The sequence below is a fragment of the Rhea americana genome, unplaced genomic scaffold, assembly GCF_003343005.1.
Source record: "Rhea americana isolate MKP2758 unplaced genomic scaffold, rheAme1 scaffold_130, whole genome shotgun sequence".
Classification (NCBI taxonomy): Eukaryota; Metazoa; Chordata; class Aves; order Rheiformes; family Rheidae; genus Rhea; species Rhea americana.
Genome location: NW_028185373.1, coordinates 17,463 through 39,815, shown reverse-complemented (window position 1 = coordinate 39,815; position 22,353 = coordinate 17,463). Strand labels below are relative to the sequence as shown.

Below are 22,353 nucleotides of genomic sequence, written 5' to 3'. Positions count from 1 at the left end.
TTTCAAAATCACTATGTGCATACCACAGCTGTGAGGTCTGAAAAGTGCTCATTTTGACCACTGTGTTTTTATCTTGTCATGACTGCAGTGCATTCAAATACTTCTGACTCTGTCTTTGCTTTTGGCTGACGCCAGCACTTACTTTAGGCATTTTTTTAATAACAAAAGTAACTTTCTGCGTCTTTGATAAGCCCTCATATGTGTATTCATTATACCTCATAAATACATTCATTATGGCTWTGGCCTTGGCAGCATAAAAACATTAGCTGCCAGCAGGTTTAGTATGGTTATCTCAATATCATGGAGGAGCCAGATAATGACAGGAATCTTCATTATCACTAAGAGATGTCAAGGGACATCATCTCAAGTTAGATAACCAAGAACTGTCGTAAGAAAATTGAGGTTCTCCTTCAGGCACATGCTATGTAAGCTTTCCCATACAGCTCTGCCTGCTTCATTTTACCAGTTGGCTTCAGTCTTTCTGAATGCTGAGTTTTTGCCATTCTGAGATTTCCTATTTTTACAGTTTACTTAGTTTATCTATGTAAATATAAATGCCTGCCTGTAGCAGCAATATTCTCCCACTCCCCATGTACATTCACTTGCAATTCAATACTTCTCTTAATGTAGTTCCTACTTTGGTGCTAATGGTCTGTAGCAACATCTCAGCGAGAACACACACACAGCTGTTACTGGAAACTGTCCTCATCGCACCCTGCGATCAAGGGAGGCATTCTCCCCACTTTGTAGATGAGGAACCGTGGGGAGATAAAGTGTCCTGGCCAAGATCTCACAGGAAGCCTGTGGCCAKGGATGCTAACTGCTTTGGCTGCCGCAACTAAATCTGACAAGGATTTTGAATTATGGGTCTGAGAAAACAGGAGCTGAAACACAAGCCTCCCAGATCCTAGGCCAGTGCCCTCCCACTTCCACATCCAAGCTGCAAAGTAGACCTTGAGAACAGAAGAATTACAATAGAAGCAAAAGTCATTTTTGATCCCTGTCTCAAAGCCTTTGGCCCTCAACTCTTGGCCCTAACATCAAGCACAACTCACTTTGGACAGCAAGACAGAAATCACTGTGTTCTTGACCTTTTTTTTTAATGCCAAATTACATGATAGAGCTTTACAGCTTTGCTACTCTTTCCTTCAGTAAAATATATTTTTCTATGAGGCAACAGAACTAAAGCTCAATAAGATTTCTTCCAGAAATATTAAAACCCRTAGTATAGGCTTAACAAATATCACAGAGATACCTGTAGATCTTCTTTCATTCCAAAAAATAGTTTCCCTGTATTATTATATACAAYACCTAGATCGCTAGGACTTAAAGAAACTTTAAAAATATACATTATTCTCTTTACTAACCTACAGTATTTTTATCTTGCTTCTAGTTTATTTCTTGGCAACTAATGACTAATTAGGTAAGACATTCATGCTGTCTTTTCTAGAATATACATTCAATTCATTGCTTTAGAAGGCTTTTGTGCATTTCTCAGATTGCAAAAAAANGAAACAACCTTGGGGAAAAAAGATATAAAAAGTATTAACTGCAATAAAATATGGTCACATTACCAGCCTGCATGACTAGAATAAAGAAGAAGAGGAAAGTGAAGTTACTTTAAAGGTCTTCATAATTGACTAGATCCCAGAGCCTGCATGAGGTTGTGATATAAGCTGGCAAAAGCAGGAAGGCACTTAGCTTACTTCTTCTTGTTGACAGAAGACTATTCATTAACCACATACTGGTTAACCACAGGGCTATATAACCATAAACCCATGTGTCACTCATTACTACTTACCAATAATTCTGTCTATGTTTTTTTTTCTGGTTATTTTGTTTCATTTGCATTTAGTTTTATTAAGGTGCTTTTATCACTTTTATTCATAGCTTATACACAATTCACCACCGAAGTGTCTAGATTGGAGATACTGTTAGCGAAATCTGTGTTTTATGGATATAACCATTCTGGGATGACAGTGTAACTATAAACCTCCCCTCCTTGCTTTTTCTATTATGATAGAGCCAAGATAAAAGATAAATTTTTATTTTCAACACACACTTGCATAAGGAGCTTACACACAAACACACACAAACACACACACAAACACACAGATATACAACATACATCAGACCATACTGGTAGAAATAATATCAGGTTAGTCACTGGAAGCCTTATTCAGACTCCTACCATTGGAGGCCATATCAGATGCCACAGTTTCTGACTCTCAAGTAACTGGACCTCCTAACTATCCGAGGAAGGCCTGCYGTGAGCACCTAATATCTCTGTTTGACTCAGAAGGGAGTGGGTGCCTCCAAAACTGAGTCAGATCGCCTAAGTGAAGCACTGACCCCTCCATTGACTGTAAAGATGGATCAAACACCCCCAGRTGACATTCTGAAACACTGGCCTCATTCAGATGCCTCAATTATACAGGAAGACAATAAGATTATGGTCCTTAAAAGTCAGTAGTCACAGTGAGGCAGTATATATCCCTTTACTGGCTGACACGAAGATCTGGGCCCCTCTGAGCTAAGCAGTCACACAAACCTACAGAAAACCGTATGCAAATTAGCTTGGGACTACAGTCCTTAATATGGTTAAACCCATCACTATTGCCTGAGTGTTGGAGTCTTTGCTGATACTAGAAGGGCTGAAGAGTGAAGTCAAGTTGTTCCTCGCAGGGTCTTTTAGTCACTTCAGAGACTATTGCTTCCTCTGTAACTATCCCTGGGAGTGCCTAACTTTAGGCACACAGTACCTCATGAGCCCAGGGGGTTAAATTCTCTGGATGTGGGTCAGAGCTCTGCCTTTGCAGAACCCTCCCCACAGATATCAAATGCTGTCATATGCTTAAGGTAGAGTGAGAGACTTGCCACTTCAACCAAGTCACACAGGAAAAACTGCTTGGTAATGTTTATTCTGCAAAAGTATTAAGGTCAGTACCTTTGAGAAAAACTCATGCAAACAGCAGTATTTCTGGGTAAAACACAGTACTGACTTTTGAAATGAGACCTAGAGATTCTGTTGGTGGGTTTGTTAGAGACTGTACTATTAACAATGCCCTCAAGAGTCGTTGCTGATCTGACAGCTGAAGTCAGACATTAAACCAGTTGTTCCTAGCTCATGCCTCTACAAGAGCGTTTGTGAGAGCCTCTGATGCTGTGCGAAGCTGTAAGAGCTTAAGAAGAGCAAGAGCAAAGCGTAACATAATTGGCCAGTGAGTGCTCAGTAATACTATTCCTGGGCCAGCAAAAGGTAGGGATCACTCTCCAAAACCCGACCATCTGAGGGTCTAGTGCCTGTGCTCTACACTGCAATATGGGAACATGAACTCTGCATTCAGTTGCTTCCCATCTGACAGAGCCTGGAAGTAAACGAGCAGTGAGTTCACATATAACATGATGCAAGGTTTTTAAGTGGTCCTCCAGAACAACACTCAGCGCTGTGCTGAAGGGCTCTAGAGGGAGCAATAGGATTGTAAACTACAGCCCCTGGGAATGTTTGAGAGGAACCAAGGGGGGAGAGAAAATGAATGTCAAGTGACAGCACAGTCACATGAAGCTGCTGTACGCTGCTTTAGTCATCCCTAAGCAGTGTCATGACCAGATGGATCTGGGAGTGAAAAGGCATGCTTAAAATACGAGTGACTACATGCAAATGACAGAACACAGAAAAACAAGAGACAGAGAAGACATACAGGCAGGAGGGATGGCTTAGCTAGTCTAGAACTTTGATTTTCATTCATGGCATACATGTGCTTTAAGTATTGGCAGACACAAGTGGTGAATGAGGACAGACAAACTTTAGAGAAGTTAGGACACATCTTGAAGCTACCATTCCATTTTAATTCCTCTCTTTCTTAGTCAAAAAGGCCATCTTCAGTTGATGAAGCTTCATACAAATGAAGACAAAACAGAAATGGAGATAAGGCTTCAGAAGCTGGCCCACATGGTGGGGAGGAAGAACGGCAGGCCAACAGATGATGTGGTTACATTTTTTTTTTACTTTTATATTGCTGGTTACAGATGTGTCATTAGTGTATTTTTTTAATCATTACAAATAAATTCTTAGATAAAAAGAAGAAAAAAGGGAAAGGAGCCAAGAATGCTTGTGCTGATAAGGACAAAACATATAGATGGAAAAATTAAAAATATAACACAGAAATACAATACAAATAATATTATAGACATTTCTATGCTATTAGTGAGAGACTTCCAGGTTCTAGTAAGAAAGATTATTATACTACTTTTTATCTGCTTTCTACTTGTTAGTACTAATGTACTTACCCTTATTAAAGCATGCTACATGATCAGTTATRTATCTTTACAATTTCTCACAACATCTTCTTGGGTATCTGCCAAAGTAAAGGTTTCTACTGCATTTTAATAACATATCTGACTGTATCTCTAAGCAGGATGCAATACATGCACTCACATATTCATTCTCAAATGTCARCTACTAACACAGAGGCCAAATGTTGCTATCCTTATCACTTAAGCTGCATAATGCTTTATTAGCTGAAAAACCCAAACGTAATCAATAGGATGAGTAGGGCCAGCATTATTTAACTGTATGTTAGTTATCTGTTGCTCCTCATGTGAGTGAAATATTTTTATAGTTCTTCCAACTGTATGTCAAATGTCAAAAAGACTGCACAGGTACGAATTCTGTCCTCAGATGATAACTATCTATTGATAACTGACTGATAACTGTCACTTCAGTGACAGTTTCACCTGGTCAGAATGTAACTTTGCCTGCTATATTTGGTCCAGTGGCTATTACAGCAGAAAAGAATTACAGCTAAAGTTAGCAGTATCAAAAAAAAATCATCACTTGCCACAGATCATCAGTACCACAGATACCACTTCATTTAAATAAAAGAAAAAAAAATCTGTTTTTAACCTCATTGACTAGCATGCTGTAAAGGGTTTACACCCTCCTGACCACTAAAGAACAACAGGCCAAATAAGTAAATGTGAACACAGGGGATGTCAGCAAATCAGGGTCATTGCCCAAAGAAATAAAAGAACTGTGCGTGCAAATCAGTTGCACAGATGACTGATCCATTAGTATATTTGTATGGATATTTTGTGAGTATAAGCGTGTACGTAAGGTTTAAGATTTGGGAAATACACCTACTGACCTCCAACTAGACCAGACTAGGCCAGCATAAACCTATACTTTTGAACATTTCTGTCAAGTGTCTCACTCCAGGAAGTTCTTATATCTGTGTTTACACAGCACTTACCTACCCAGAATGAAAAATTGATCCCAGGAAATCAATAAGTGTTTTGTTCTTGATTTATATGGGGCCAAGTTTTCATGCAAATGGCCAGATGTGGCCTTCCTGCAAACTTGGTCTTGACTATGAACAATCTAATTTGCTGTGCAGTAAGTTCTGGAGGATCCTTGGCAATGGAGAATGTCTGGGCAGGTCTTTAAGGAGCTTGGTTCTCCCTCTGCTCTGCTACTCTACGAACCACTGAATCCCTTCGCTCAGAAGAAAGGAGACCATATTTTCCCCGGAATAAACAAAAATGCTCGCATGCAATATTCCACAAACATATCATGATCAATTCAAAAGTCACAATTCTACCTGAATGCTGCTTTTCAATGATTACGGTAGCAAATAATACCTTTAGTATTTGATCTGAAGCCCTCAGAAGCGTGATGCTTCATTACATACCTAAGAATTGTTCATATTCTCAAATGTTGCAAGAGTGGGGCTCAGCTCACTAAAATTGTCATAATTTTTCGTTCTTTTTTTTAAGCCAGTTGTTTACATTTTAATTTGACGGTGTTTTGTGTGCAGCCAGTTTCACTTCTGTGCTGGTGATCGGTTTCACTTCCCAGTCTCATCTGCTGTCATGATGATACCATCCACTGCCTCCTCCACCAGTGCTGGGACCTCTGTGCTAATTCCTTCTCTGGCAACCTGAAAACATATATACAAGTGCAGATGCTGCTGCTGGTCCATGGTTTGCCTGCAAGGAATCCAATGGCCTTTTTCAACTTAAAAATTTTGAATTTGAAATGTACTGACTTCAAATGCTGATGTTTAAAATGCTACATACATTGCATCAGTTTGTCTGCTTCCTTCAGGTTCCTTCTCTCAGGTTACTGGCTTCATGTTATTTTTCCTTCATGCAAATCTTGACAAAGTGCTTAAACTGAGATGCTACCAAAGCGTGATTTCTTCAGTTTTGAGACAAAACTGTGGCAGTTCAGTAGCAGGAGGTATTAGGTGTGGGTGCTACATGGGCATGGCCATTTATTGGGAAGCGAACTGCAGCAGGAGAAAGGTCGGAGGATATCTCTAGGATATTCCCTTTACGGGAAAGGAAATAAATAAGAAAATTGAGAAGAAAAGGGATAGGGTCAGGAGATTTGGGACCAGGGTGGCAGGAAGGAGGTCTCTGAGGACAGGGTGACCTACAATAGTTAGTTTAAGGTGACACCCAGTATTTAACTTAGACATTAGACACTTCTGTATACTATGTCAACAATCCACAAACACACAAAACCACCCAGAATCCCCCTAAATTTTTGTCTAATATCATAAGACTGACTGTTTCAAGCAGTGGTAGGAACTTGGCTGGCAGGAACACTATTTGTAGTTCAGCATCCTTAGGTTTATGTACTATGTAAATACCAGCTTTTAGGCTTTGAGATGGATGTAGTATGTGTGAGCGGGTACATCAGAGAAAAATGGTGTTTGACATCAAAAAAAAAAAAGTATTTTTCAATCCTGTTCTGAAAGACAACGTAAGTGATCTGTTTCAACTGAATTTTCGGGTGGGATGCCTTCTTGAAGATCAAGTTTGTAAAATGAATTAAAGCCCTAAAAGACGAGGGTGGGGTGTAGCAGGAGAGGACTTCTTAAAGGAAAAGCCAAGTAGCCTCTAACTATAATTGTAGCTGCTGCAGTAACCACGATAAAATTCTTATGAATTTGGGTGGAGACAATAATTACAGCACAGGAAGAATGAGATGCTATGGGGTGTCCAGCCTCTGCAGCAGAGTGGTAATACAAAGAAATTATTCTGTTTGAATGTTAAAATGGAATGTTTATTGTTAAAATATTAAGACTTGAAAAGCATATGCACAATTTATTCAAATCTAAATGCCACTAATGCTTGAACAAAGATTTTGAGAGGGTGGAATTACAATGGAGTTATTTCTTCCCCAAAGATGAGTCTAATGTAAATCTCTGATACTCCTGATGCTCAATATTAACTGGCTACCCCAAAAACTGAATTTCTTCTTTCAAGCTGGTGTCTTATATATCAGGAATTTTTTTTTTCACTGCAGTATCATTGTACTTTTAAACAAAATGTTTCTCTATACAGGAGCTTGCAGTATCTGTGAATAAGTGTTCAGAAATGATTTAGCCTCCATGAAGTGCATCCAGCTCTATGTTGGAACAAGAAAAAGATCTTTMAGCAGAATGCTGTGTCACTGATGAATAGTTCAGAGAAAGAGAGAAAMAGCAACAAGAACATAAAATGGAAGGGAAAGTTCAAAATGAAATGACTCAAATGCAAAGCTACCACCTTCTTACAGAAAGTGCCTTAAGCCTAATAACAGTCCTTAACCCAGCTATAAGACTTTATAATTTTAAATCATTAATAAGCTTTTTGAAATAGAAATTATCACTCACACTTTATATGTGATGAGACAGATATGAAAAGGTTAAGGCTCAGATCCACAAAAGGGTTTAGCCACCTGAAGTGAGATTTAGGTTCGATTTAAAGGCTTAAGTCTAAAATTACAACACCTAACCCATCCTTTCAGGTGCTGTTGAATAGCAGAAGCCCTTGAAATTTGCAGGTGCTCCAGTTCCCTCAAGGCTGGGAGCTCAGCCCTAGGAATGAGGAGCTCAGCATGGCGAGCCTGGGCCCGACCCACAGGCTTGGTGCTCCTCTGCTGGTCTTCTGTGGATGATCTGGTCCAGGAGCCCGACATACAGTGCCTTCYTCTCCTGGTCTGACAGCTCAGCACTAGAATATTTCCCTGGAAAAGCTCCCTGTTTTGTAGGAAGCGGATCTGCCCARTAGATGCTGAGGGTCCTTCAGGCAAAGAGGCAGCACCTACACACACACATATGCCTTGCTTGTGGGGCTGGCAGCTCGGGCATTCACGGAATAGGATGCCTCACCTCCGTCTTTTTTCCAAAAGACTGCTTATACATTTGAACCCATGATYTTTTCATACCTCAAAGCCCTGTTCTCATTCTTTCCCTAACTGTGAGACCAGAAGAACCTCTGTGCAGTGGATGTTGGGTTTCTGGCAGATCCTACTCTGAGTAGAAAATGCCCTTGGAGATCTAGGTTCTGTCAAAACCTTCTCCCTTTTTTTTGTGCACTGGCTTTTACATGGTTTAGCCCCATTTGGCTACCTGTCCAGATGGATGCTKGTGTACCTCGGTGTTCTGGTAGCTGGGAACAAACATGCTTCTTGCCCTAGAGAGCACGGAGGATGGTGTCCTCTAGGCATGGCTCCAGGCAGAGGCACCAGGTACAGGGAACAAGGAAGGTGTGGGTTCACAGGTGCCCTAAAAGAGCAATGTGCTGCTCTGAATATAGCAGGCAAGCAACACTTCTGTGATGATCAGTGCCATTTCAGCAAGGGCGGGTCCTCCACCTACAGAGACCTAGAGTAGGGGAGTGACAAAAGACAACCTGACTAGAYACTTCTTCAGTAGCTAACCAAGCGTAGGACTGTGTGCAAGGACTGTTTATTCTGGATTCGTGTACTTGGAGGAAGGACTTCTCTGTGCTGTCATTAGACTAATGCAACGTGCATTGATTGGAAGCTTGGAAGAGGTCTGGGGTCACTTGATGGACGCCCATGCAGTCAGTGATGGGGGAGATAATGCTGCCATTACAGGCTTGGCACTTGCCAAGTTCCACTAGAGACAAATTTCAACCGTAAAACAATCTCTACGTCCTCAAATATGGCCATGGCTTTGTTAGAGTTGTGGCACATAAAGCCTAGCCTGTGGAAACTTTGTTGCCTTGCCAAAGTGTTTCCTTCAGTTCCTCCCTAAACTTCAGGGAACTGATGTGCATAAGCACTGCTCCAGGCACCGCCCCGCTAAAGAGCTCTCATGGCACCCAGCCTTTGAACAGCTGCTTCTCTCCTCCTCCTCCTGCAGCCTCCCAAACCTCCACCCTTGCCACCACTCAGAGCCTGCTCCCTGCCAGCACAGTGCTAGCGATAACTTCCCAGCCTCGAAGGGGAAAATAGGAAAGGGTGGAAGGAAATAGAGACAGTTCCCAGCAGCACACTTGAGGCAAAACCCGGCTCCTCTTGTAAGGGCTAGGCCCTGTCTCAACCCATGCACGACCCATGCCACAACAGCAGTAAAAACAGAAGAATAATTTACACTACTGTGGCCAGGCTCTCAGGAGAGAGCAAGGCAAAGAGAAGGGAAAGTGAGGTTCGGGTCAAAGAGCATGCAGGTGGCTCATGGTGGCTACCTGCTGAACCTGGTAACTGGCCGGTGTCTGCGGGAGAGGCTTCGGAGCTGGGAGCGCAGCCCGCCTCACTGACGTCAGTGCCGGCTCTCGGCAGCTGTGCTGAGGGTGAGCGGCTCTTGGGCGCGAAAGGGAGGAAGAGCATTAACAGGGAAAGAGGAACAGGAGACAAAGATCAGTGCAGGACACAGATGAGGGAATAARGACTGTTTAAAGAGGCTGAGAAACTTGTGTTAAAACAGTATGATGGAAAAAAATGGGGGAGAGAAGAAGTAGATTGGGAGCAAAGATGTGAGGAATCACATAGGGAATCACCTGAACCACATCAGGAGAAAGAAAAAAAAAATGGAAAATTCTTTACTGTTGCTAAAAGATTTTCAGAAGTGAATGGAGACTGATTYGGACTGATACAGGTTTACGCACGTGACTATGCTGGAAAAGATTTCCCCGACAGCAACTGTAAGCCACTGACCTGCAGTATCCTCACTTCTGCTAAGCCTGAGTGAGCTGGTAAGAACTGCATGCTGTAGTATAGTCATCTGAAGTTTGCTAACCAGCTCTGATGCTAGAGCTCTAATTAACATCTCAGAATGATTTTATTTTGATTACAGATCAGCAGTTCTTACCGGGTCTGTAATATAGGTACAAACACACGTACATGCACACAAACAAAAATATGCTGCTCAAGCAGCTCTCTGAAAGAGGACACACTAAAATAWAAAGCACAACAAAATAAAAACAAAGCGGGGGAAAAAATGCTGAAAAGCGAACAGATTACTTGAAACTATGTAACCTCTTCATCTAGTGAGGTACTTTGTTTTCTCTAAGCTCTATCCTGGTAAGCCCAGCTCCTTTTATCACCACAAAAAATAAGAAAATGCTCAGAGGATAGCGGCTGTCTCATCCTCAGCGTTATCCTAAGTTTAAAAAATGTACAAGCGCAGCTCTGCACAACCAAAAAATAGATTTATTGTTATTGGAATGAGGGCAGTGGTTCAGCACTTGGCATGATCACTGTTTACAACAGTAATGCTCCCGGAGACAGGAAGTTCTAAAAATCACTCTGCCATTATTTTTCTGCTGTTGACGCTTTCTGATTGAGAGTTCTTTTGCCCAGACCAAATTTTAAGTAACCCAACAGAGTGTTTCTGAGCTGGCAAAGATAGCCACCCTCACGCTCGGCCTCACCGGCCACATGATGTTTTTGATTCAAATATCCTCATGGAGCTGTACCATATACTTTCTCACACAATCAGCAATTCATCCAAAAACGAATGCACGTATCAAGCRTGTACTGAAGACAACTTGGACTGTACTGTCGTAATAAGAAAGTCTTCTCTCCTCCTCCTTCTCCGACCAACAAGTGTCTGCCAAAGGCTTGCACCAAGACAGGAGTTTTGTTTAAAGGGCTTGGTGTGCTAATCAAGCTCGTGGTGACCCGCGCTATTTGACCTGCAATATGCATCGCATCATCTGTACCAACGCAAGGAACTGTCATGCTGAATTCTTCCATAGCCCCTTGGTTTAGCAAAGCAATCTGAATAAAATTAATGACAGGACGAAGTAACCCTAAGTCGCTTAAAAACAAAGTTACCATTGCCAGCCTCTCTYGTACAGAGAAAAACAGCATTCTGGCAGGGATAAAGGGTGACCCAAAATTGCTGCTGATTTCGTCACCAACCTGCCAAACTGACCTTCCACTGGCACATCCCACTATTGCTGTCTATCAATCAGACATAYAAACAAGCAGTTCTTTTTACACTATACCAATGGACCTCACTTTCAGGTCTGACTCTTGTATTTCTTCTATTCRAAACTCATCTGGAAAACTCAGTTAATTGTTACTTAAGTGTCTGATACCATGTGCCCTCAAGCATTACACAATTTTGGATAGGGACCCAAGCAGTTGTTTAATACTGATTTTACAATTCTGTTGCATAGCATTCTCCACTGTTTTGTACATACTTTTGAATGTRTTTAAGCAAAAATAAAACAAATTTTAACAAAATGCTTAAGTAATGCAACCACAAACTCAAGCTATACAGAAAGAGCAATGTTCTGACATCAGAAGACCGATAAAAATAATTGGACTCAGAATCCAGGCCAATAATTTCTTGTGTTTTGAGTATTTTTAATATTCCAACTTAAACTGATTTTTCTTCCCCAAAATTATATTGAGAAGGAAGAGTTCTGAAGGCAGAAACTTCTGATTATRCTTAGTAATATCTCTTTAGTGTTCCATCAGCTGCTTCCCTGAAACAAGAGTATTGCTTTGGCTCTATAGAAATTGAAAACTATTGGGAAATTTATCCACATGAGTCTAATCCTGATAGCTGGTAGAAAATATATATGTATGTTTTATTTACAGTCCTTTCCAAAATGCGGTTTTTAAAAAGGCCTCATTGGAAAGCTAGATGAAGCACCAAGATCCAGCTAGAGATTTCATTTTTAGATTGAGATCTTCTGTAGTAAGTCAAGACACTTCCATATTAGCTACTATTATGATAACCTATTAACAATTATTTTCCTCTGGAAAACAAGTTTCTTTGTTAGAGGTTTTTTTTTTTTTTTTTAATGTTATATTCTGCAATGAAGATGCTTACTGGGATTAATGATTCCATGAGGAAAATATGTAATGCTTACCAAGTCATGAAGCTTTCCCTCTCCAAAATAACTATTTATGTTTAATTTTATCCAATGAACTTCTAAAGTGCCAGTCTTTTTGCATCAGAYTGATTTCATCACAGTAACCTAAACTGGTTGATTATACATTAAGAAAACAGGGTACTCTGCAGTAGTAGCATTTCTAAGTCTGAAATGTATGAATGGAGGGAGAAAAAACAAAAGAAAGTTTTTTTTATAATCAGGTAATCAAGCAAGGGGAGCTGAGAATAGCTGAAGTTTTAAACTACATTTTTCTTTCAGAAATTACTTACTTGGGCTTACAAGCCAGACGGGCAGGTTTTCCCAGTAGCATTCTCAAACTAGGGTGAGGAATAGTAATTCTGGACCCCAGCCAATTCCAATGTAAATCTGTTTTGTTCAGGAAAGTGAGCCAAATTGCTTTTATACAACATCTTGCTGTTTTGGGAGACCTGTGATATTCTCAGCCCCCATTCTTGGTGTCAAGAAAATAAAGTGTTTTTTTTTTAATTCTGACATACACGCGCAGCCAGAGCAATACAGGCCAAGGGCTTGCTATTAAATATTAAATAAAAGTTTCAGTGTTTCAGCATACATGTGTATGCCTTGATAAACACACATGATCAGATCTTTGAATGCAGTGGAATGGTGTAACTCTCTCAAAGTCAGTRGAGAACCACCAAGATGAAAATGTGGATGATAGTCCTACACAAGGGCATTTGAAACAACTGTCAGGTGTCACTACCTTGGTAGATCTCATTTGAAGCACACAGAAGAAAATTAAAACTATTTGTAAAAATGTCAGGAATGATAATTTTCTGCTCTTTTAAAAGAAAGAAAAGTGGCTTGCCAACAGTTCTGCAAAGCTTTTAATGGGAATGTTTATACTTAAGTGATAACTGATGGATAATGAAAGAAAGTGAGGCATGAACTGGAATTGTCACAGGTTAAAACCATTCCATATTCTTCAACAGTGATTTTAAATCAGTCAAGGTACACAAATAGTGTCCACTATGACTGACATGAACGTTCAATTRTTGTTCACAGAATCTTACTGGCATCACATTATCACTGGTGGCAACTGAACTTACTCAAACTCAAATATTACACAGCAAACAAAGTTTCGGYTAATTTTCCTCTAGCGAAGTATCAAAGGAAGCAATGCCCTTTGATGCAGCTACCTTATGCTTTAGGCTTTATACAAATTCAACAGAACAGCACCTCAGAAATCTTGTACCAAGTGCAAACAATCCACACCTTTGGAAAACAACCCCTTGTTAGAGGAGTAAACAAAAGCATACATTAGTCATTCACGCCAAAGATGGGCAGCCAATGGACTTCATGAGACTTAACCTCAAAGACTGACTAATAGCATGCAGTGTTCCCACATGGTTGTATCACTTAAATGGCCACAAAAAGCTGAATATCATACAACGATATAACATCTCTATGTCTATATGCACATTCATATAGGCTATCGGCAACTGATCACCAGCAGAGCAAGGGGCTAAATGACGCACTTGACAAAGCTTTTCTTTATGAATAGCRACTGTTCTCTCTCAGCCACTGAGTTTTGACCTTGAAAATCGCACAGTTCACTGTTAAGATTTCTAGCTTCACTACCATGGCCAGGAACTGAACTACAGGTTTGTTTTTATTAGCTTCTCAGCCACTTTGCCAGCTATTCATTTGAATCTTCTAAATAGTCATCTCTGAATCATAATGCAAATTCCATTTACTGAAAAGGTGGAACCTTTAATATAACAAATGAACATGTTTAATGACTGATACTTTTAGACATTACAGCATCTCTCATGTTTTCAGTAAGTGGATATAATTTTCTCTGCATTACCCTATTATTATTCTTTGCTAGCATTGCGAAGTTACATTCTCAGCTGTGGGTGTTTTCCACCAAGTGCATTTTGAAGACAGACTGAACAACAAGATTTAAAAGACATCTCCTTCTGCATCCTAAGATAAAAATGCTTCAGGATACTGAGCGACCGGATGGCTATTTTATATGTAAAATGTTTTTGTTGCTTGCATCTATGTTTCAGTAGGGCCACGTTCTTCTACAACTGTAGATTGTATTTATATTAGAAGAATATCTACAAATGCATTTCACTTCAAAAGCAAATAAAAGCTGTTGCATGTATTCAGGATAACTCTCTCAGTCTAAAGCCTGATCCGTCTCCACTTGAAAGGAAAGATTTTGAGAGGGAGAGCAGAGGTGGGTCAGCTACGTAATTCTCCTGAACTACACTTATAACTGTGCTTATGTTTGTAGAGTCACACAGGTAAACGCACCAGGAGACAGCTAGGACACCAAAAGAGTGCCCTCGTGGTGGGAGACGGAAGGGGAAATGGTGAGGAAAGGTCACCTAGCCCCAGAATATTCAATCTGTTTCTGGAGAGACAACAGCACATAAATTGTAAAAAAGATGTAGTAAAAAAGGACCTATTTAAGTGCAGTAGATACTATCATTTTGATTTGTGAACGGTACAACGCTGCATTGTCCTGAAATAAGAATGTTGTACTTGGAAAAACGTAATGTTATGTTCCGATTTTATTTGAAGATATGAACTAAACAAAAGAAAAATACATAAGCAAATATCGTATGAAGTCACACGGAAGATGCGACACTTTTCATTCTTGACCTTAAAACAGAAAGGCTGTGGAAAGGCTTTTTCTAAACAACAGTTCACCAGTTTGTCTTCTGTAGGTTTGATWTAACAACCCTGAGCCATGCAAACTGATTCCACTCACAGGAATATGGACAGTAATGTAAGAGAAGCGCTTAAAATAATCTTGTAATAGAAAAGTAAATATGATTGTTTGGAATTTATGGTTTTTAAGATCATGGGATTCAGCCAAAGACTGAATTTATTAAGGGTCCTGCCATTGATTTTACAGGTTTTTGAATCCACCTTTGTACACCTGTTCACCCACAGGATATGTGCACCGTATGTGTGAGCTACTCTTTACAGCATTTGTGCACAGTTACAGTCCGTGTTTTGACTCTTTTTTTGTGGCTTACACAAAGGTCTTTTTATTTGCACTAGTAATTAATGGTTATTACAGAAATACAGAAAGTAAGTCTGATATTAAGCTGATCTATTCTATTCTATTCTATGCAGTTTGCAGCAGTACATTAAACAATATACATGTTGTTCTATATCTGAGAGAAAGAAAGGTCATAAAAAGTGCCCTATACCTCCAGCAGGTTGTGATGAAGTTTGAAAATTCTTAGATCTTGTGGGAATTGTCTGTAAGTTTAGGTTTACTTATTTTGTTACAGAGATCAATTTTTGCAGAGTGCCAGCCCTGAGATGGTCAGGATTTTTTCTTTACGTAAGTTGTGAATTCATATTTTAAATTGAAAGGAAATATATAATTTAAACTTAAATGTCCTGTTCTAAATTTGCCGAGAGACTTCTGAGGTCACAATGAGGCTTACTGTCTTTGTGAATGCTTTTTAAATGAGATCCTRCCATTTAAAAATTGAAGTAACATGGACAACAAGCTAGGAAAAAAAAATACATAGCAGATTCTGTACCTTTGGAACTGGCCTAAAACAGATTTTGCAGCGTTGCCTGCTGCAGAAAACTTGATATATTCTGTATTCAAATTCTGTATTACAGAATTTAATATTACTAGTAAATACGACCAAACTATAGTTGTGAACAAATACATACCTCTTCCACTTCTACCCACAAATCTGAGGTCATTGAACCTTGCGACTTGGTTTTTCATGGCAGCTGTTGCATTTCTGAGTTCTGCAGAGTAGTTTTCATCGTTCCCAGCCATTACTGTTACCAGTGTCCCATCGGGCACATCTCCTAAGGCCACCACCTAAGAAATCAAAGAGCAGAATCCTCAGCTTCCTTATGTGACATTTATTTTCATGATGTAGAACATCGGCATGTGACATAATAAAATAGGAAAGAATAACAACAACAGAAATATCCGCAGACTAAAAAGCTGTTTGGTGAAAACAGAAAGCTTTTCCTTTACTAGTTTGGGGAGCTAGCCACAAATTTTTACACTGATGTACATCTGAAATACAAAGTATAACGTGCACCTCGGCATGAAAAATATATGTAACAAGCTTTTCAACAGATATTGTTGTAAATGTCAAATAAAAAAATTCAAGTAAAAGGAACTGATTCTGTTCTCATTTTCCTGAGTAGCATTACTTTTGACCTACATCAGAGTCGGCACCATCATGGAAATGAAAAATTCATACGAAAATAAATCGTGAGAAAACTAAAATAATTCAATTATCTCACGGACACAGAGRGTTGGATTCTCCACAGTTGCACTAGTTCTCTATCTTTTTATCCCACTGATTTCAACACAGTTGCCCCAGCATAAATCTAGAATAAGTCCATGGAAAAGTAGGCCTTGATCATATGTTTAATTACAACCTACTACATTTCTTTTCTCCTTAAGGAGCAAGAAAATGAATCATTGACTTAAGACCTCACCCACTACCTGATGGATGGCAATTACAATCTGAACTACTGAAATCTGCAATAGCTCAACCAAAAGATTTTACCTAAACACCTAAAGATTTGCAGTGTAGGTCCTTAGTGCCAGTATCTACAAAACAAATATTTAGGAACATAGGATTTGCTGTATTTTTGACATGATGTGCTGAGAGATATGTAGATTTCTAGCCTTATTTTTTTGACTTGTATTTACAATATTCACACAGCTTAAAGTAATAAGAATTTAATTTTTTCTTAACTTCTTGAGCAGGACTGAATTTAGGTCTCAGAATAATTTTACCCTGCAGTAACTGAATAGTGTGTTTGGTGCTGCTCTTGATTTACTCTGGCAAAAGTAAGAACTTGAACTCGGTCCTTTGTCATGCTTTTTTAGATCCCGTTGCTAAGATGTTTGTCCCAATTAAGCCTGCAGTAGTATCTTCGAGACTACTACTACAAAAAAAGTTTTTAAAAATCTAGTTTGTTTTTATTTCCTCTTTTACATATTTTAAGAGGAAGTAGTCCTGCATCATGTCATCTGAGCTACTGCTTGATATTTTTCCTTCCTCTTAGCGTTTTCTAGTTTATGTCCATGTAGTTACAATTGGCTCAAACTTGTCACAGCCCCAGTCTAATTTCTRTTAGTTTCTAATCACATTGTTCTTTCTGAAGAACAGCAGCTCCTTTACTTAATCTGTTTCTGGTGCTTATTTCCTAGTCATAACTATTTTGCATAGTATCATAGAGGTCTCAATCTCAGGTATTTCATAGTCTTTCCTTACGCATGAGGCTGCAGTTCTCACTTCAGTGCTCCCCCATTCGTCACCTCTAACCCCTATTTTCACTTCCACATACAAAGCTAAAATCACTGTGTCAAAATTCCCTCTTTATGTATATATTTCAACTTCCTCTTTCCCATTCCTCTGTGGCCCATGCTTTTGTTTTTTGTTCTCCTCTATATGTCGTAATGCATTTCTGTGGCCTGCTCTATCTATACTCAGCTTTGTGCTTTTCAGATTTCCCTGATCTTGACATAAAATAGTCCCTGCTCAAAATGTTTCATCTATGAAGTTTTGTCCTGCCCGAGTGTTGTGTAATGAAGCACACTGCCTCACCAGATCAGCCACTGCGAGCCTCATACGATTACCTACTTCTTTAAAACCTACCATAAAACCTTAATATATGCACATATTTTAAAGACTTCTGACACAAGAAAGGGAAAGGGAAAATCTGGGCATTACCCTGACCCCCCTACGATGCTAATATTTGTATGTTTGTTTAAGGAAATATATGCTAGCCTTTCATGGGATGAAAAACTCGCATGAATTCAGGGTCAGCTGTCTCTTATTGGACAAATATTATTTTAAATAATCACTTTTAAGTTACACTGAAGGCAACCGCAGTGATAAGAAACATGAAGAAAATATTAGAAACAAGCATGAAAAAATTGCACAGTACAGAAAAGAAACTAGAGCTAAAAGTCACAAACAACAGAAACAGAAATACAAATATTTACATTAGAAAAAAGACTAAACAGATAAGTTGGGACTTGCTGACTGGAGATATCTAGTACTTTGCTTTACTGTTTACCTCTTAAAAATACATCTCCAGAGAAGCGGGAAGAATATCAGAGTTGTAACACTGCTGTGTATCTAAATTACCTACTTCTGGTGCATCACTCAAACAAAAATGGCCTTTTAAATCAAGATTTAGATTACTTCCTAACAGTGTTTGGATAACGAATCTATATGGCATCTTAATAGCATTACTATGTATTTTTCTCTGTTTCTCATAATCATTCTCTATTTTAGGAAAAAAAAAACGACTGAAAATGATAATTTTGGTTTGAAAGAATATTGTGATCCTAAAGATTAAATACAATGAATACATTTTTATAAGGAAATAGGAATAGAAAACTCAGTCTCTCTCTTTTTATTGGTGCAATRGATAGCAGAAAATAATAAAAATCAGCGGGTTTTTTTGTCAGATGAGAATACTGGCAGCACGGGAAGGACTTGAACTGAATTTTCTTGTTTCTGAAAGATCTAAACGATCTTGAGAATTACGACTTTAAAAAAAGGTCTTTGCAAATATTCAATATTTARTATGAAACAAATGGGATCGTTTTATACGCGGCAAGATATTTCAGGACGCGTTTTTCAGCAGCCGGCAGTTTTTTTTTCGGAGGGGGACAAGTGGTAGAGAAAGCATCGGAAAGCAGGTGCCTCCCAACCTACTGTTGCAAACTCTGGCCAGGAAATATTTTCACAGATTTTTTTTTTTTTTTTGGAGGGGGGGAGGCTTTCTATGTGAAGCTCTATCGGCGGCACAAACGTTTCGCTTCACGTGCAGAAGCCGACCCCTCGCTGCGTTTGCAGGAGCCGGGGGGCGGGCTGCCCCGGTTCCGGGGGGGAAGCGCGCAGAGCGCGGCCCGCGGGGCGCTCCGCAGCGCGCTCGGGGTCTCTCCCGCGGGCGCTTACCGTGCCGCCGCGGCGGATGCCTCCCCGCCGCGCTCAGGGAGGCGAGGCGGCGGCGGCGGCGGGGGGGGGATTTTGCCGGCCGAGGCAAAATCGCTTTATTGAGAYACATATATATATATATTTTTYSCCCGCTTTCCCGCCGGGGGGAAAGAGCAGAAGGTTGCGGGCGTGTTTCGGGGACAGCCACGCGCGGTGGCAGTCGCGCAGCCGCCGGTGGGGAGCCCCAAGGGCGGGCGGAGGGGGATTTCTCCGAAGGAGAAATCGCAGCCAGCTTGCGAGAGGTCGCTTATCTCCCTTCCCGGCGGGGCGGAGACACTAACTCTGCCTTCCAGGAGGAGAGTTTCCCAGGTAATTAGTAGCAGTGGCACAGTGCGTGGGTGACAGTAYAATAATTAAGCGAAATGTGTGAATTTCGGAACTGACCCTGCCGATTTGTTGCTCCCGCACCCCAGACTCATCTATGCGTAAACAAGAAGACTCCCCAGACATAATAAAACTTTCACCTCAAGCCGCTTTCTCAGCAGTATTTCCCAAAGCTTTGGGGAGCTAAACTGATTACCTTCTTCTTTTTTTTTTCCCTTCCTCTCAAAATTCATCAGAAAGACTCGGGTCTGCACTGCTTTGGCGAAGTGGCACTGCGGTGCTCGGGGTCTAGCAGYGACCCCGAAAGAAAGCAGTACAAACTTCGCAATTCCCGATCTCWAGGCTCTCCCGGGGAGTTTGGCGAGCGCCTCGGCAGGCTCACGCCTCGGAGAGGCCGATAAGGAGGGTAATTACCTTTTCTCTCCCTGGTCGGAAGCAGAGCTGCATTACCGGCAGGAAAACCAGCGCATTCGGGAAATTATCAATTAGCCAAAGCCGAAAAAAAAAAAAAAGAGAAAAAAGAAAAAAGAAAAATGCCCGAGAGGAGGAGGGTGATTTTGACAGGAACCCAGGTAACGGGAACTAGGCGCCCTGGGCCGCCCGGCCGCGGCTCCCCGCAGCCCCGCGCCGGCCCGGCCCCGGCAGGGGAACTCGGGGGCTGCCTCCCCCGTGCTTTGCCACAGTTTTACTTCGGCAACTAAAGCCCGCGTTTAGCGAGCGGGTTTCCAAAAACAAGCCGCCTGTCAGCTCCCGGGGCGGCCCCGTCGGGAGTCAGAACAGGCAACAGGCGCCTAAGGTAGGCCCCGAGATTTAAAATAATAATAAAAAAAAAAATAAAAGAGAAAAAAAAGAAGAAGAGAGAAAGGTCTGTTTTCCCCCCAAAAGCCCCTGACAGCCTGGCGGAGGGCAAGGCCCGCTCTTCCGAGCAGGTCCCGCCGTGCCCTCGCCGGCGACGCGGGCACCGGCGCCGGGCGGCAGCACCGGGCGGCACCGGCGCGGGGGAACCGGGGGAACCGGGGGGCCGCATCCGTCCCGAAACGGGCTGCGCCGGTGTTCCGCCGCCGGGGTGGCCAAACTCCGCGGTTTTCTTTTTTTCTTCCCTCCTTTTTTTTTTTTTTTTTCCTTCCCTTCCTCAACTGTGCCGCCGCTCGCTCCCGGAGCTATGAATGAGCCGCGGCGGGCGGCGGCAGCTGGAGCCCGGTGCGGGCCCGGCGGGGCCGGGCGGCAGCCTCTGTCCCCGTCCCCAACCCCGTCCCCGTCCCCAACCCCGTCCCCGCGGCCGTCCCCATCCCTGCCCCCGCAGACGTACCTTGAAGGCAATGGGCAGCGTCTTGTTGCAGCGCCAGTGCGTGGGCAGCACGGAGCAGAGGAAGTTGGGGCTGTCGGTGCGCACCAGCTCCCCGGGGTGGTCGGCCAGGACCTCCACCATGCTGCGGTCGGCGCTGCGCAGCTTCCCCGCCAGGGCGCCGCTGTGCTCGGCGCCGGGCAGCGGCAGCGTCTCGGTCATCTTCCCCGGGCTCAGCGCGGTGGAGGGCGGTGTGAAGCGGCGGCTGGTGCTGGTATCTACGGGGATACGCATCACAACAAGCCTTTTGAGTGAAAGACCTCCACCGAGTTTTTACAGAGCAGCGAAACGAGCGTAACTCTTCAGCGGGCTGCTCTCTGGGGACCAGCATAAACGGATACAGGCTGAGGACCCGGGGGAAACTCCTTTCTACGCCAGTCCCCGAAGTTAATTTTTTGCTGAACGCGGCTGAGATAGCGAGCACGCCGAGACTTAACTCTTGGCTTCCTGGTGCTGCGGCGCAGATCGCGTTAATCCGATAATCGAAACAGTCTTCCGTGCGAGGTTTTACCGCGGCGCCGCGGCATTTAGTCTTTGGCGGCTACCGAAAGTTCCCRGAGGGAGAGCTCCTTTCCAGCTCCCGAGCACCGAGGGCAATTTTATGCAAGTCAAATACACGGCGCGTTCAGCAACGCATGCAAAACCCGGGATTCCCAGTCACTTTCCTATCAGTTTCTTCCAGATGATTTCTCTAAAGTCCCCAAAAGAAAACAAAACACATCAGCGTCTTCCATAGGCCAAAATAGCTCTTATAGATGGTGAAATTCGGGTTCGGTCTTCCGACAACGCGATACGCGGGCTAGATTTTCTGATCAAAGATCAGCTGTCTATCTATACATTCATACACACACGCACACAGATATATACTGTACTTCATAAAACATTTACGATATAATCTATAGAGAATTTAAACACAACAGGAATCCATTAACGTTCTCTGCAAGATTTCTTTTCCAAGCAGCCTTGAAAATCAGCTTCAGTAGTTAGGTGTGCGTTGCGCTAAGAGTACTCATGTCATGACCTTTCAATAATTCTTGCATACACACACACACACATCGACACACAAAAGCTCAGTGCATGGCATTCAAGCTTTAAATATCTTTGTACTTGTCTTTGGTCTAACGTCTTTCGTAAATGCAAAGAAAGGTCGCAGCCGATCACAAGCTCTGAGGCTAAAAGGTCCACGTCTGAGAACTTGGGTTTGGGGATGTTGGTTAAATTGTGGGTTCTCTCTGTGGTTTTGTGTGTGCAACAGCGCTCTCTCTCTCTCACTCACGTTCTCCTCAGCAGCCAAACCAACAGTCTGCAACAACCTCGTAAGTCATTGCCATTTTTTTCAGTATCTGAGGCAGTCTTCCTCTAATTCGGCCACAGGAACCGGCTGCTTAACAATATTTTAACCACAGCAGGTGGAAGGCTGCTTTCGGAAGCATGGCTTTTCTTTTTGTCGCCTCAAGTCAGCGGGAGCAAYACAGAAAGCCGGCGGCGAGGAAAGCCCACGCGCGCGCGCACACGTACAGAGAAAAATCAAAACCAACCAACCAAAGA

The 22,353-nt window shown here is 41.9% G+C and overlaps 1 protein-coding gene across 2 annotated transcripts in view; it reads right to left on the bottom strand.

Moving 5' to 3' along the window:
• Nucleotides 1-22,337, bottom strand: part of RUNX1 (RUNX family transcription factor 1) — a 73,505-nt gene extending 51,168 nt beyond the window's left edge. For both annotated transcript variants that reach the window (XM_085297722.1, XM_085297723.1), the window contains exons 1-2: nt 20,770-22,337; nt 15,823-15,979 (exon numbers count right to left, since the gene is read on the bottom strand). In XM_085297722.1, the coding sequence (XP_085153848.1) occupies nt 15,823-15,979; nt 20,770-21,039 (427 nt within the window). In that variant the 5' untranslated portion in view covers nt 21,040-22,337. The remainder of the gene's footprint in view (nt 1-15,822; nt 15,980-20,769) is intronic.
• Between the last annotated feature and the right edge of the window lie 16 nt (nt 22,338-22,353).